The 14,055-nt window shown below is 46.5% G+C and overlaps 1 protein-coding gene across 2 annotated transcripts in view; it reads right to left on the bottom strand.

Moving 5' to 3' along the window:
• The window catches only part of RYK (receptor like tyrosine kinase), a 156,494-nt gene extending 145,139 nt beyond the window's left edge, over positions 1–11,355 (bottom strand). For both annotated transcript variants that reach the window (XM_030574891.1, XM_030574892.1), the window contains exon 1: positions 11,094–11,355. In XM_030574891.1, the coding sequence (XP_030430751.1) occupies positions 11,094–11,355 (262 nt within the window). The remainder of the gene's footprint in view (positions 1–11,093) is intronic.
• Between the last annotated feature and the right edge of the window lie 2,700 nt (positions 11,356–14,055).

Below are 14,055 nucleotides of genomic sequence, written 5' to 3'. Positions count from 1 at the left end.
AACTCCCTCTATTGTGAGCACAAATTGGTTTAAATGAATTTAGAAAACAATTTAGTCAAATCAGTACAATTTCCATGCGGAGACTAGGGGCTTGTCTACATCAGAAAGTTGCAGCGCTGGTGAGGGAGTTACAGCGCTGCAACTTTGAAGGTGTACACATCTGCAGGGCACCACCAGCGCTGCAACTCCCTGTTTGCAGCGCTGGCCGTACTCCCGTTTTGTCTCGGGTGTAGAGGATCCAGCGCTGGTGATCCAGCGCTGGTAATCCAATGTAGACAGTTACCAGCGCTTTTCTTGACCTCCGTGGAAGGAGGAAGCCTCTGGTAATCAAGCTGGTTTCCTTTCCCGGTTTGCTCTCTCGGTCCCGGAGCCAGCCAGCAAACCGCAGGGAAGGAGACCTGCTTGCTCGGGGTTCCGGGACCGAGAGAGCAAACCGGGAACGCCGCGGTTTGCTCTCTCGGTCCCGGAGCCAGCCAGCAAACCGCAGGGAAGGAGACCTGCTTGCTCGGGGTTCCGGGACTGAGAGAGCAAACCGGGAACGCCGCGGTTTGCTCTCTCGGTCCCGGAGCCAGCCAGCAAACCGCAGGGAAGGAGACCTGCTTGCTCGGGGTTCCGGGACCGAGAGAGCAAACCGGGAAAGGAAACCAGCTTCGCCGCGGTTTGCTCTCTCGGTCCCGGAACCCCGAGCAAGCAGGTCTCCTTCCCTGCGGTTTGCTGGCTGGCTCCGGGACCGAGAGAGCAAACCGCGGGGAAGCTGGTTTCCTTTCCCGGTTTGCTCTCTCGTCCCGGAACCCCCCTTGAAGCCGCCCAACAGCGCTGCAGTGTGGCCACATCTAACACCACTTGCAGCGCTGGTTGCTGTAAGTGTGGCCACTCTGCAGCGCTGGCCCTATACAGCTGTACTAATACAGCTGTAACAACCAGCGCTGCAAAATTTTAGATGTAGACATGGCCTCGGTCTCAAGTAGATGCAGCTACCAGTTTAAGCAAACCACAGCAAACTTGCTCAACCTATCCTCTGAATCTCAGATTACAGAATTTCTTAAATTTACAGATCTTTGTTCAAACATAACTCCAGCAACAGTAATAAACCAATCAAGCAAAGTAGACTGAGTGGATAACAGGAAACAAGCATTAAGCTTTTTCAGTAATACTAACAGACATAACCAAGTTTTAACTTGAATATGGTTTTATTCGATTTTCAACCAGAAAACTTACCAAATAAGCACTGCTACAGTAGGTGATGTTAACCAACATTACAAAAGTCATTTGGAAACCTGATTCTGCAAGGTGCCACATTCCTCCTAATATGCTGAGCACTGAACTTCACCTTTAAGTCAAGGGAATGTGAGGATGCTTAGAACTTCAATAATCAGGCCATAAGTTAGCAAACAACAGTGCATATTATATGTGGAATGAAGAAAAGAAAGGAAACAGACAGTTTTAGGTGAGGCAGGTGGACAGAGCAGCATTTAAAACATGGGAAAATGAGAAGTCCAACACTGAATTCTGCATGCAAAGCAGCAAAACCTAAGTGCAATATCCAAAAAATGTTATAGCACACAAACGTCAGATGAGCAAATGCAAGAAGAGTTGTGGAAATGTTTCAATTGTTTTAAATAGTATATTAGATACCAACTAAAACAAACGAATTCTAAAAATTAAGCTGTAGTTTTGCTTTGGCAAAGATCCTTAAACAAGTCCATATGCAGAGAGTGCTCAAGGCTGCAGGATCTAGTTTCTCATTACTTGTACCTGACTAATCTAAAATGACCCACACAAACAGTAAGGCCTACTTTTTTTGCTTTTCATTTTAAGCAAAAGAAACCTCTCTCTAGCCCAGGCAACCCCTAAATCACATTAACATGGTACATATCTTTGTGCCCCACTGTTGGACGTATGCCAGTAAGAATAAATTAAATCAAGAGCAAATAAAAAGGTAAATTTAGGCAGCACCATAGAAACAAGATCATTCTTCAAAGTTTTTAACATAACAAAACATTCTGAAGAAGCTCCGACAAGAAGGGGAGGCAAGGTTTTCATTCCCAATCATGGAGGATGCTGGAGAGCCTTGTGTTCACTACAAAATGGATCATGTTACTCTAAAAGAGTAACAAAACACCTCTTTTAAAGTGCCTCTTGTGTAAATGCAGTCTAGCTTCAACTACTTAAAAAGTTTTTTAAAAAACTATTAAAAAAATGCTTCAGTTAACATGAGAAAATGAGACTTTTTTAGTCATTAAAAAAGGCGCTCTGCTCTGCAACAGGAATAAAAAAAATCTGCTGTAAAAGAAAAATTGACAAACAGGTGAATTTCATTCCCTAAACAAAGAACAGGCTTCAAATCACGGCAATTATCAGAAGATGCTATTTTTACCTTTAAATTTAAGTACATTTAAATAGAATGTATCAGTTCAGATGAGGGTCTCATGTTCCTGTTATAGAAGCTATTTATATTGCAATAATTAAAGTACAGTTTCAATATTCACTTTTAAAGCAATCTGGTAATACTTCAAAATCAGGAATATAATACAGTTTGCACATTCAGATAATGTACACTCAGTTTTAAAACTTCTCCTTACCCATTTCAACACAACGATTCTGTCCCCACAAGATATTATGAATTCTTGTTCATATTTTGTCTTGTGGGGGCAGAGTTAAGGCTGTCTGTGAAATGTATAAGATGAAATTTTACATCTCAGTGAGAATACCAACTATAAAGATTACAATAGCGACTAACAAATATGCTGCCCTTTGTCAGTGTTTTACCTGGTCAAGAGAATCATGTCACAGTTTCCCTGCTGGCCATACCTCAGCTTCCCTTCAACAGTTGGGTAGTTAGTTTGGGTTGGCACTGTGGCCAAATCTTAAAGTACCTTCTCCAGGGTAAACAAATGTTCAAATGAAAAAAATTCCCTGGACCACAATCTTTTTCCCAGCTCTATGCAACCTCCTCCCTTAGATGCAAAGGACTCGGGGGGAGGGGAGGAAGGGGAGGAACAACACTTCCTCTTATCCTCCATGGAAGACCTAGTTTTGGACAAAGTAAACAATAAGCCAGGCTTCAAGCCCACACTTTCATTTTTACTAGGCAACTTTTTGAACTGCTTTCACCAAATCAGTTCAAGATCTTCCCTCCTCAGTGGAAATCTCCTACACTGACAATCACCATCAACTCCATGGCCCAAACAGTCCCTTACCCGAAATGTAAGGAATCTTACACACACCTTTCTGAAGTTTCTTATTCCCCTATCTGCCTATATCAGCGGTTCTCAAACTTCATTGACCATGACCCACTTCTGACAACAAAAATTACTACATGGCCCCAGGACAGGGGACCAAAGCCTGAGCCCCACCGCCCTGGGTGGGGGGACCAAAGCCGAAGCCCAAGGGCTTCAGCCCCAGGCAGGGGGCTTGTAACCTCAGCCTCATCACCCAGGGCTGACGCCCTCAGAAGGCTCCAGCTTTGGCCCCAGGTCCCAGCAAGTCTAAGCCAGCCCTCGCGACCCCATTAGAACAGGGTTGAGACCCACTCTGGGGTCCTGACCCGCAGTTTGAGAACCGCTAGCCTATATGCTTCATCCCCGGCTCTTTCCACCAAGCCTCTTCCCTAGCCTTGCCAGAGAGGGGTGGGTCTGAAGAATCTCAGCCAAATAATAACAATTCTCCCAGTCAGATAAGGAAACAGCATCAGATAAGAATGGGAACAGAGTGCCAGGTACCGCTTTACATATCACCAAACTAGAGTTATTAAAACATGCAAGGATGCTGCCACAGATTTGGTGGAATGTGCCCTAGTGCCAGTGGTGAAGAGATTCGTAATAAGTTTGGTGTTAAAAGCCTAAGTGTTTCGTCCTATATAAGTAATACTGAGGGCCTCTGAAGAAGATCTGCTATACATCTAAAAAGAATGTTTACTGTGGACAATGACTGTAATCATTAACATCAACATCAGGACAAAGGAATGCAAATGTGCAAGTTTCTGGCTTTATGCTTTTAGCTTCTGGATTAACTGTTGGATAAATTTTCATTTCCTATGGAACACAGCCTCAAAGATCAAATAATATGCTCTGGTAGGAAACCCAGCTTCCTAGCAGCTTGGGAAGGGGATTCTCAATAGGGAGCTGGTCGTGAATTCTCACTAACAGGCTCCCCTTAATCAACAGTGTCTCTACTAGACAGAGCTCGAAAGTTCCACTCACCACTGGAAATGGGACTTTCCACACCAGCGAGTGTTTGCTGCGGTCACAGAGCAGAGCTCTGCCACTCCACAGCAGGCCTCTCTGTGGAGGAACAGACTGCAGGGATCCAAAAGGCCTCGTGACCCTCACAGAAATGAAGACTAGTTGTTCACCAGTTTCCAATTGCTTCCTCTGTTTCATGGCTCTGTAATCAATGTGAGTGAACAGCCCCTTCCCCTGCCTACTTGCTAATTCTCCTTCCCTGGGTCTACAGGGAGAGTGACGATCTTTCAAGTTAGGAAGGTGCATGGCTGGCTGAGGAGACGGTCAGATAATAATTCCCATTTAGAAAATGTAAGGAATCTTGTGTCTCACTGTATGATGCAAGTAAACTCTGCTCCTGAGAACAATTTTCAAATTAAAAGATTTTATTTAAGATTAAAATATAAATTTAATAGGATTCCACAAAAAAGAGAAGGGCTAACAATGCCTCGGGCTACTTTGCTGCTTTACTCTACAAGTGCCATGGTTCCGGAAGAGTACTGAAAAATGAAGATAGGATATACCACAAGTTCAAGAAGCCCCTATATGTAATGTATGTGTATCTCCAACAACAAGCGAAGATCCAAAATGGCGTCTAATCAGGACCTGTTCCTTGTAACGCCTGACTGTTAGAGGCGATGCTTCTGATGTAGCAGGGGCTCCAAACGCACCAGCAGAACATACGCAAACACCTTCCCTGGCACAAACAGCAAGGAGATTGACCTGTAGGTCTTACATTCGCTGCGCGGTCCCTTACCCTTATAAAGTGAGATCACAATATCATTCTTGGTTTGCAAGGTTCCAGTTCTCCACACCAGGCAAAAAAGTGGCCAGAAGTGATTCCACTACTGCGTCAATAGTGCATTTCAGCAGCTCCAGCAGTATGTCATCAGTGCCGGCTGCGCATCCATTTATCGACTGCAAATAGCTCGTGTCATTTCATCCAATGTTGGTATGTCAGCACACGTGTTTTATTGCACATCTTAAACATCGGCACGGTCATCTCATTGTCATAATAGTCCACCGGGAGCCTCACTGATCAACTCCTTCCCCTTCCTCCCAGAGCTTCCTGCACACCATGAAACAGCTGAATGCAGGGGGCAGAAGGTGCTGGGAGGGAGGGTAAGGAGTAGATCAGCAGGGCCCCCGGCAGATGGGAGGCGCTGTGAGGAGGAGGGAGCTGGCTAGTTTTTGACAGCAGTAGCCTCTTCTGTAGGTAAAGAGAATATTTTCTTCATTTCACTTTTTTCAATTAGTTCAAAGTTAAGAAACCAACTGGGAATTAAAAAAGCAAGGAAGTTTGTTTTCTTCTTCCAATCCATGAATAAGAACTAGAACAGGGGTTGGCAACCTTTCAGAAGTGGTGTGCCAAGTCTTCATTTATTCACTCTAATTAATTGAAGGTTTCAGATGCCAGTAATACATTTTAACATTTTTAGGTCTCTTTCTATAAGTCTATAATATATAACTAAACTATTGTTGTATGTAAAATAAAAAAAGTTTTTAAAATGTTTAAGAAGCTTCATTTAAAATTAAATTAAAATGCAGAGCCCCCCAGACCAGTGGCCAGGACCCAGGCAGTGTGAGTGTCACTGAAAAACAGCTTGTGTGCCACCTTTGGCATGCATGCCATAGGTTGCCTACCCCTTAACTAGAAGAGGAGATACACTAGTTCTAAAATCTTAAAGGACAAGGTCACTCACTACAGACAACATTTCCAGTAAAAGATATTACCTCACTCACTGCATCTGCGTTAAATAAGTCAGTTTTAAATACAAAACATGTTTTGATAAAATATTGATAAACTTTTGTATGTATCCATCATATTTAAGGGAATTTTATTTAACAGAAATAATTTTAAAATGCTGTTTTTATGCAATTACGCTTTATTTGGATGGAATTCAATTGACACAAACAGCACGTAAAAAACTAATCTAGCAAATAAGAAATGCATCATTCACCATTTCTAACATAATAAAAATGTAAAAATAACTTGAATAAAAATGTAAAAATTAATAACTTGAATAAATGTAAGATTTACAATTGCTCAAATAAATGTGTATGTATATAAACATATATACACAATGTAGGCTCTCGATTAGCAAAAATCAGCACCAGTTTAGTGTAAATGCTATATTTAGTCGCAAATCAAGAGTTTCTAATGGTTACCAACTAACGAGAACCACATTTTTTTTCAGAAAATATTTGTTTTGCATGTGTACTTTTTAGTTAAAGTCGATTATTTAAATCAATGCACCCTGTCTCTGGGGATGAATCAGGGTTCACTGAATTCATTGTATTGTAGTGAGGTATTGTCTGCAGGACCAATGCTTCATTTATTGCAGAAACTGGAGAGTGTGAAGTGAATGAGGCAAGGGACTGCATGAAGAGAAAGGATGGTCTGGTAGTTAATGTAATTAAATGTGGCCCTGGGAATTTGGATTCTCTCCCTGCCTCTGCCACAGAGTTCCTATATGCTGGGCAAGTCAGTTGAACCAAACTTTTCGTAGGTGGTCATTAATTGTGTGTTCTTCGTTTTTTTGGGTGCTTGATTTCAGATCTGCATCTGATTTGCAGAAATGCCAAGCACTCTGACATCTGCAACTGAAGTCAGTGGGAGCTGTGCTTTGAACATATAGAGTTATATAATGCTAAGTACTCTGAAAAATCAGGTACTAGGTATCTCAGTTTGGGTACTCCAAATCAGTGGCTTTTTTGCCCTAATCACTCTATGTCTCAGTTTCTCATGTGTAAAAGAGGGGTGATTAATATCCCCTCTCCTTGCCTAGCCCATCTCATTTCTCTCTTCATCCAATTTTTCTCTGGAGCATGGTTTTAGAATGGAATTGGTCAAGCAAATTTAAGAGGTGGTGCTACTAGCCCCCACGTAGCATATAGTCAGAGAATGTAGATAGACGCAAGGTGACCCTGGGCTAGTCGCTTCAATTCTATGCCTCACTCTTCCCACTTTTTAAATTGGGAATAATGATACTTGCCTTCCTCTGTAAATAACTTTGAAATCGATGAAAACTCAGTCTGTAAGAACCATGTACTATATCTGAGGCTAGTAACATTTCCCGAAAGCCCTTCAAGTTATCAGGAGAAACATCTATTCATAGCAAGACAGTTTCTAAAAACAATTCAGTAATAAGGCTAACGGTAAAATAAGACAGCGTTCCTTGGTTATAATGGCAGATTCATCAATACAGCAATATTTGGCAAATCTACTTACCCTAGCAAATGAGTTAATTTTCCTAGCTACACTGAATGACAGTTCTAACTATCAACTGAATCATTTTTTCCACATGTAGAAACTTAAAGAAATGTAAGGAACCTGGAGTGCTTTTTTTTATGCTTTATGCACGCCACCAGTCATGTAAAAATCTTGTATCGACCAACATTTATAGTTAAAATGACAATTCAGGCACTGCAACACTGAACAGCTAAGTAGTCACTAGTTTTGTTCACATTCTTTACATTCCTTCCAATATTCTTTTGTAGGAAAGATATGACTTAGACTATGTCTACACTGTACACCTTACAATGGCGTGGCTGTGCTCCTGCAGCTGCACTGTTGTAAAGTAAGCAGTGTAACCACTCTGTTCCAGCAACAAAATAAAATCTCCTCCAACGAGGGGTGATAGTTTCGTCACCAGGAGCATGGCTCTCGCTGATGAAATGCTGTCCACACTGGCACTTTTCATTGTTAAAACTTCTGTCAATCAGGGAGGTGTTTTTTCACACTCGGGGGTAACAAAAGTTTTAACAAAAATGCCAGTGTAGTCAAAGGCTTAATATGTCAGGTTTAGGTATGCCTATATAATTTTTTCACATCTTAGCTCAAATCTCAGCTGAACATGCCATAATTTCATTTTGGAAGTAGGCAACATCAAAAGGAATAATTACATCACATAGTAACCTTCTTTAAAATCACAAACTGTTTACACAATATCTAACTCCAAACACATAAAATGAGCTTTCTGGAACTAGAGGAAACTCTACCAGAGAGAACTGTCTGCCTGTCTCCAGGTTTACTGACTCGCAATTACCCGAACATATGGTGTCACTGAAGCTATTCAGATCTTTTGGATTCATCAAAGTTACAGAAGCAAAACAGCTAGAGATACTGTCTCGAGCAGCGGTTTTCAAACTGTGGGTCAGGACTCCAATGCTGGTCACGACCCCATTTAAATGGGGTTACCAGGGCTGGCTTAGGCTTGCTGGGGCCCAGGCTGAAGAGAGAGCCTCACCGCTCAGGGCCAAAGCTCCAGAGCTTCATCCCTGGGTGGCAGGGCTCAGGTTACAGGCTCCTTGCTTGGGATTGAAGCCCTTGGGCTTCAGCTTTGCGCACCACCTCCACCTCCTGCCTAGAACGGTGAGGCTTGAGCTTTGCCCCCCACCCAGAGCAGTGGGACTCGGGTGGGTTCAGGCTTTGGGCCCACCTCCTGGGGTTACACAGTAATTTTTGTTGTCAAAAAAGTGTTGCAGTGCAATGAAGTTTCACTGGCCTTGAATAATAAATTACTTAGCCATACTGGCAAAACATCACTCAAAATAGATACATTTCCAATTCTGATTTACCTACAGAGTACACCTGCATGTAGTTTCATTGGGGGTGAGGGGAGAATTGTGTTTAGTCCATTATAGTTTGAGCAGGTTTCTAAGGGCTAGTCTACACTGGCAACGCTAGAGCACCAAAAAACCACCTCCACACAGGGCACAGCTCCCAACACTGGTACACTGTCTAAACTGGCACTTTACAGTGCTGAAACTTGCTGCGCTCAGGGGGGTGTTTTTTCAACCCCCCGAGAAAGTTGCAGCATTGTAAAATGCCAGTGTAGACAAGCCCTAATACACATTTCAAATGCTTGACCAGGAGTGGGCAAACTTTTTGGCCAAAGGGGCCACATCTAGATATGGAAATTGTATGGCGGGTCATGAATGCTCATGAAATTGGGGTTGGGGTGCGGGCTCTGGAGTGGGGCCAGAAATGAGGAGTTCAGGGTGCAGGAGGGGGCTCTGGGTTGGAGTATGGGACAAATAGTGACGGCTCTGGCTGGGGATGAGGCATTGGGGGTGCAGGAGGTTGCTCTCGGCTCAGACAGAGGGGTTCAGAGAGCAGGAGGGGGATCAGGGCTGGGGCAGGGGGTGGCGGTTACTTCAAACAGCTCCCAGAAGCAGTGGCATGCCCTCCTCCGGCTCCTCTGTGGAGGTGTAGCCAGGCGGCTCTGCACACTGCCCTGTCCGCAGGTACTGTCCCTGCAGCTCCCAGTGGCCACGACCGCCGGCCATTGGGAGCAGCGTGCAGAGCCCCCTGGCTCCCCTTCGTGTAGGAGCCAGAAGGGGGAAGTGCCGCTGCTTCTGGGAGCCACATGGAGTGGGGCAAATCCCCGATTCTGCTCCCCGTCAGGAGTGGGGCAAGCCCTGGACCCCGCTCCCCAGCGGAAGCTTGAGGGCTGGATTAAAACGTCAGAAGGGCCAGATGCGGGCCCCACGGCTGTGGTTTGCCCACTCCTGCAGTGCTAGACTCACATGCCCGTGATTAGTATGGCTTATAAGCAAGAAAAATTATACAAGGAGGCTGACAAAATATACAAGAGTCATCTGACCCTTTTAATCCTGTATATTTAATAAAGCAGCCATACAGTAATAAGTACAACCAATGTAAATATGTTAAGACAACAAAAAAAAATAACTGCGGAGCACGCCGCAGGGGAAAAAATGTTTACATAGCTATTCACCCAAAGGGCTCATCAGCTCCAAAATTAACTATGCACTCCCAGTGCTTGATTAACTGGAGTCACTTCTATTTTATACCTTCTATGCAAATAATGTTTTAAAGCAGCAGTTCTCAACTGGGAATCAGGACCCTTCAGGGGGTTGTGAGGTTACTGTGGGGGGCGGGCGGTCACGAGCTGTCATCCTCCACCCCAAACCCCGTTTTGCTTCCAGCATTTATAATGGTGTTAAATATATTTAAAAGTGTTTTTAATTTATGGGGGGTGGGTCACTCTCAGAGACTTTCTATCTGAAAGGGGTCACCAGTACAAAAGTTTGAGAATCACTGTTTTAAACCCTGCACTGTAAAAAGCTTTTTCCACTAAGCCACAGGCCAGCCACCTCCTAAAAAACCCAAACCATTTTAGCAGCTTATACATTTCTTTTGTTAGGCTCCAACCATAAAAAATCAATCAAACCAAGGTCTGAAATGACAAAATTTAAGAGGCGTCCTTACTAAAACCAAACCTCTACCTCACACAGAGGACCGCCAAGCATAAAAATGTGGTAAAATAATTTGTGATATGCCCTATCAGAGGAAAGCAAGTTGTATCATGGTGCAGAAATCCTCCTACTTATTTGTGCAGTGATTATGAAACTGCCTGGAAGTTGAGATTCCTTTCACACACTTTCCCAATTACTGTCAGGTCTTCTCAGTGCCCTCTGAATGCCGCTCATCCCACTAATAAAACCTTGGGCCTCAACTCGCTGTTTCTGGTTTTACCCTGCTCCAGCGACATTACACCCTGCACCGCTGAAGCTGGGAACCTTCCACCACCACAATGGGCCCTGTGCCCCTCCGGACAGACCCTGGGCAGCTAAGCCTACGGCAACCCCTCTCTCCTGACTCCCCACACAGAAGGGCCCGGGAGCCCCCCACACACACACCGGCGCGCGCACGCAGCGGGGCCCCGCCGCCCCCCCCAGCAAGACCCTACCTCTGCGCGCACCTACCCACACACAGCGCGGGGGCTGGGGGAGCCCCCCGACCGCTGACCTCGACACCTGCCTCCTCCTCCTCGACATCCGGCCACCCCCATTCGCCCTCCCTGCGAGCGGGGCCTCTCGGCCCGGCCGCCCCGGCGCACTTACCGATCAGCCGCCGCACCTCCTCTTCGTTCATGTAGACGCTGAGGCCGGGGCCTGCGGGGGAGCCCGCGCCGAGCGGGTCGGAGCTGGGGCCCGCCTGGCTCTCGGCCCCTGCGGCCAGCAGTAGCAATAGCAGCGGCAGGAGATGGCGACTCGGGGCCCTCCGCCGAGCCGCGGGACCGCCGGGCAGTGCACGGCCCCCGCCGCTCCAGGGCCGCCCCGCAACCTCTGCCCCGCGGCCCCTGCCCCGACTGTCTGGCCCCATCGCTCCTCGGGGAGCGGACCGCGCCCGGCCCCTCACACGCCGCAGCCCACCCCGCCGCTCATGCTCGATCTCCCGCGGGGCCGCTCGCTCCGCTCCCGCCGCAGGCCCCGCCCCCGGGGCCGGACTCTGACCGACCGACGCACCGCCCACCAGCTCGCGCAGCCTAGCGCCCGCGCGTGCACGCCATCCCCTCCACTCCCCAGGGCCCGCGCACAACACCCACCCGAATCCCGCGCATGCGTCACACCGCGCCGGGCATGCGCATTAGCCACGCCCATCCCTTCCCTCTATTATCAGAGGCCACGCCCCTTCCATCACCTCTTGGCCCCGCCCCCTGGTCCCTCCTCAAATGACACCCCGCCCATTAACCATTAATATGTCCCACCCTGTCCCAGCGTTGTGCCCCAATCCATATTCAGCCCATTTAGTGTGATCAGATATGTTGATCTTATAGGGAATTTGTCTTGTCTGGGGGGCTATTCCCCCACCTAGCCTGATTTTTCACACTTGCTATCTCAGGGGTTCTCAAACTGGAGGTTGGGACCCATCAAGGGATCATGAAATTATTACATGGGGAGTTGTGAGCTGTCAATCTCCACCCCAAAACCCGCTTTGCCTCCAGCATTTGTAATGGTGTTAAATATATTATTAATTTATAAGGGGGGGGTTCACTCAGAGACTTGCTATGTGAAAGGGGTCACCAGTAAAAAAGTTTGAGAGCCACTGTGCTGTCTGGTCACCCTACCTCCATTAGCCCATACTGCCTCCCCTCCCCCTCTTCTCCACACAATTTCCTTCATAATACGCCTTTCTATCTTTCCTATTGGCATACCCTCTTCCCTTCCTGCTCAATTCCCTTTATCTTTTCCCAGAGCCCCACTAAGGCATAGGCACTATAGGTCCATGGCTAGGGTCTCAGCTCTTGGAGTCATATAGTCATACCAGAATCTCAGCTTTCAAAAAAAAAGTCTTTAGCCTTCGCAGGTGGATAAAAAAGCTTGAAAATGGGACCAAAGTGTAACTGATACAGTCATACATAACTGCTTGATTCTGCAAAGAGAGTAGAACAACAACTCAGAGAGAGGAACTGCCCCATGCATAATCCACTTAGGGTGTTAACTCCAGAACCCACTGTTCTAGGGGTGCCTGGCAGGGAACTCAGTATGGTATGGGAGAGGAAGGATGCAGCAGGCCCAGCTCAGCCCACCTATGTGGATCACATTGGCTGCTGGAGTAAGTACGGGAGGGATTCCTTTTCTACCAGCTCTGAAGGGGGGAAGAGACCTCTGCTGTTCTTGACAGAAGGAGAGCCTTCCCATCATTGTCACTCTGTATGCAGAACATGGCAACAGGGTAGGGGTGAAACCATAGGACCAGGCCCATGGGTTCCTACTTGCCTTAAGTCAACTTTGCCTCTTCCTTTTTTTTCCTTGGGCACTGCTGTTGGCACAGTCCTGCTCTACCTATAGCCTCCATGAAATGGTTGGTACATCCCATTCTTGGGACACTTGTACCAACCTTCCTCTTAAGAGCTTATGTCTCCTGCACATGAGTCCTATATAGATTCTCAGACTACATTCACCACCCTTATTTCTGAGCACCTGCCTATCATACATTAAGCAAGATGACTAACATCTGTCCAGTGGTGTTTGTTCTCTCACCCTCACCCCAGGAGAGAAGTGCACACAGTGGAATCTCTTGGTTGATAGGGTTGTTGGTTTCCTTTCATACATCCCGACCCACAGGGGGTCTCAAACCCAGACACGCAAGGTTTATGGGAGCAGGGACGTTCCAGTTCTCCACTTAGCAGCCTGCTGGCAATAGCATACCTGAAACCCACAAAGCCCTGCCCCCATGTGACACTCTGCCCTTGAGGTCTGATTGGTGGAGTCCCAGAGCAACTGATTGGCTTGCTAGCCCTACTAAAACTGGCAGCAGGAGACTGTCTGAACAACTGGGCTCTACCCTGCTCCAGCCTGTGTGCCTTGTATTTCCTGCTACCCGCTACACACTCTTGCTTCCCCGGCTTGATCACCTGGCATTCCGACCTGGCCTGACTCCAACATCTGACTCATGGCTCCTAATCTCCAGTTTGTCTCCTGACCCTCTGGTACCTGACCCAGTCTCACTCTTGTTCCCGCCTCATGGGTCCGATCTCCTGCTTCTGCCATGCCGGTATCTTGACCCATTTGACTTTTGACTCCCATCTCATGCCTGCAGACTTTGCCCATGTATTTATGTTAGACAAAGCAAGGTCAAAGCAGTTGGAAGAAAAAGTGGTGAGCTTTGTGATGGCCCTTAGGCCCTGGGTGACTTCATTCCACAGTCTCAGAACAGCCCCCACAGAAGTTCTGGCTTCAGCACACATGAGCTTTACCCTTATCATACAAAGTTTCAGTCAGCTAAAGGAGAGAAGTTGTCAACCATGGTCTTCAACCTATGGACTGAACTGACCAATTGTGACGATGTACTTCCAACCAAAGGAGTCTACACTATGGCTTCAAACTCTTTCAACATGCTTTCTGCTGCCCACCAGCATCACCTCTGTCTTGCTCAGCTCTGTTTCAACCAGCTGTTCCTCATCCAGGAGCTGATCTCGTCCAAGCACTGGGCCATCGTGGTAGTAGCATTATGAATATAGAATATATGGAGATACATCTATCTCCTAGAACTGGAAGGGACCCCAAAAGGTCATCAAGT

Source organism: Gopherus evgoodei, chromosome 9, assembly GCF_007399415.2.
Source record: "Gopherus evgoodei ecotype Sinaloan lineage chromosome 9, rGopEvg1_v1.p, whole genome shotgun sequence".
Taxonomy (NCBI): domain Eukaryota; kingdom Metazoa; phylum Chordata; order Testudines; family Testudinidae; genus Gopherus; species Gopherus evgoodei.
This window is presented reverse-complemented; position numbering and strand designations above follow the sequence as displayed.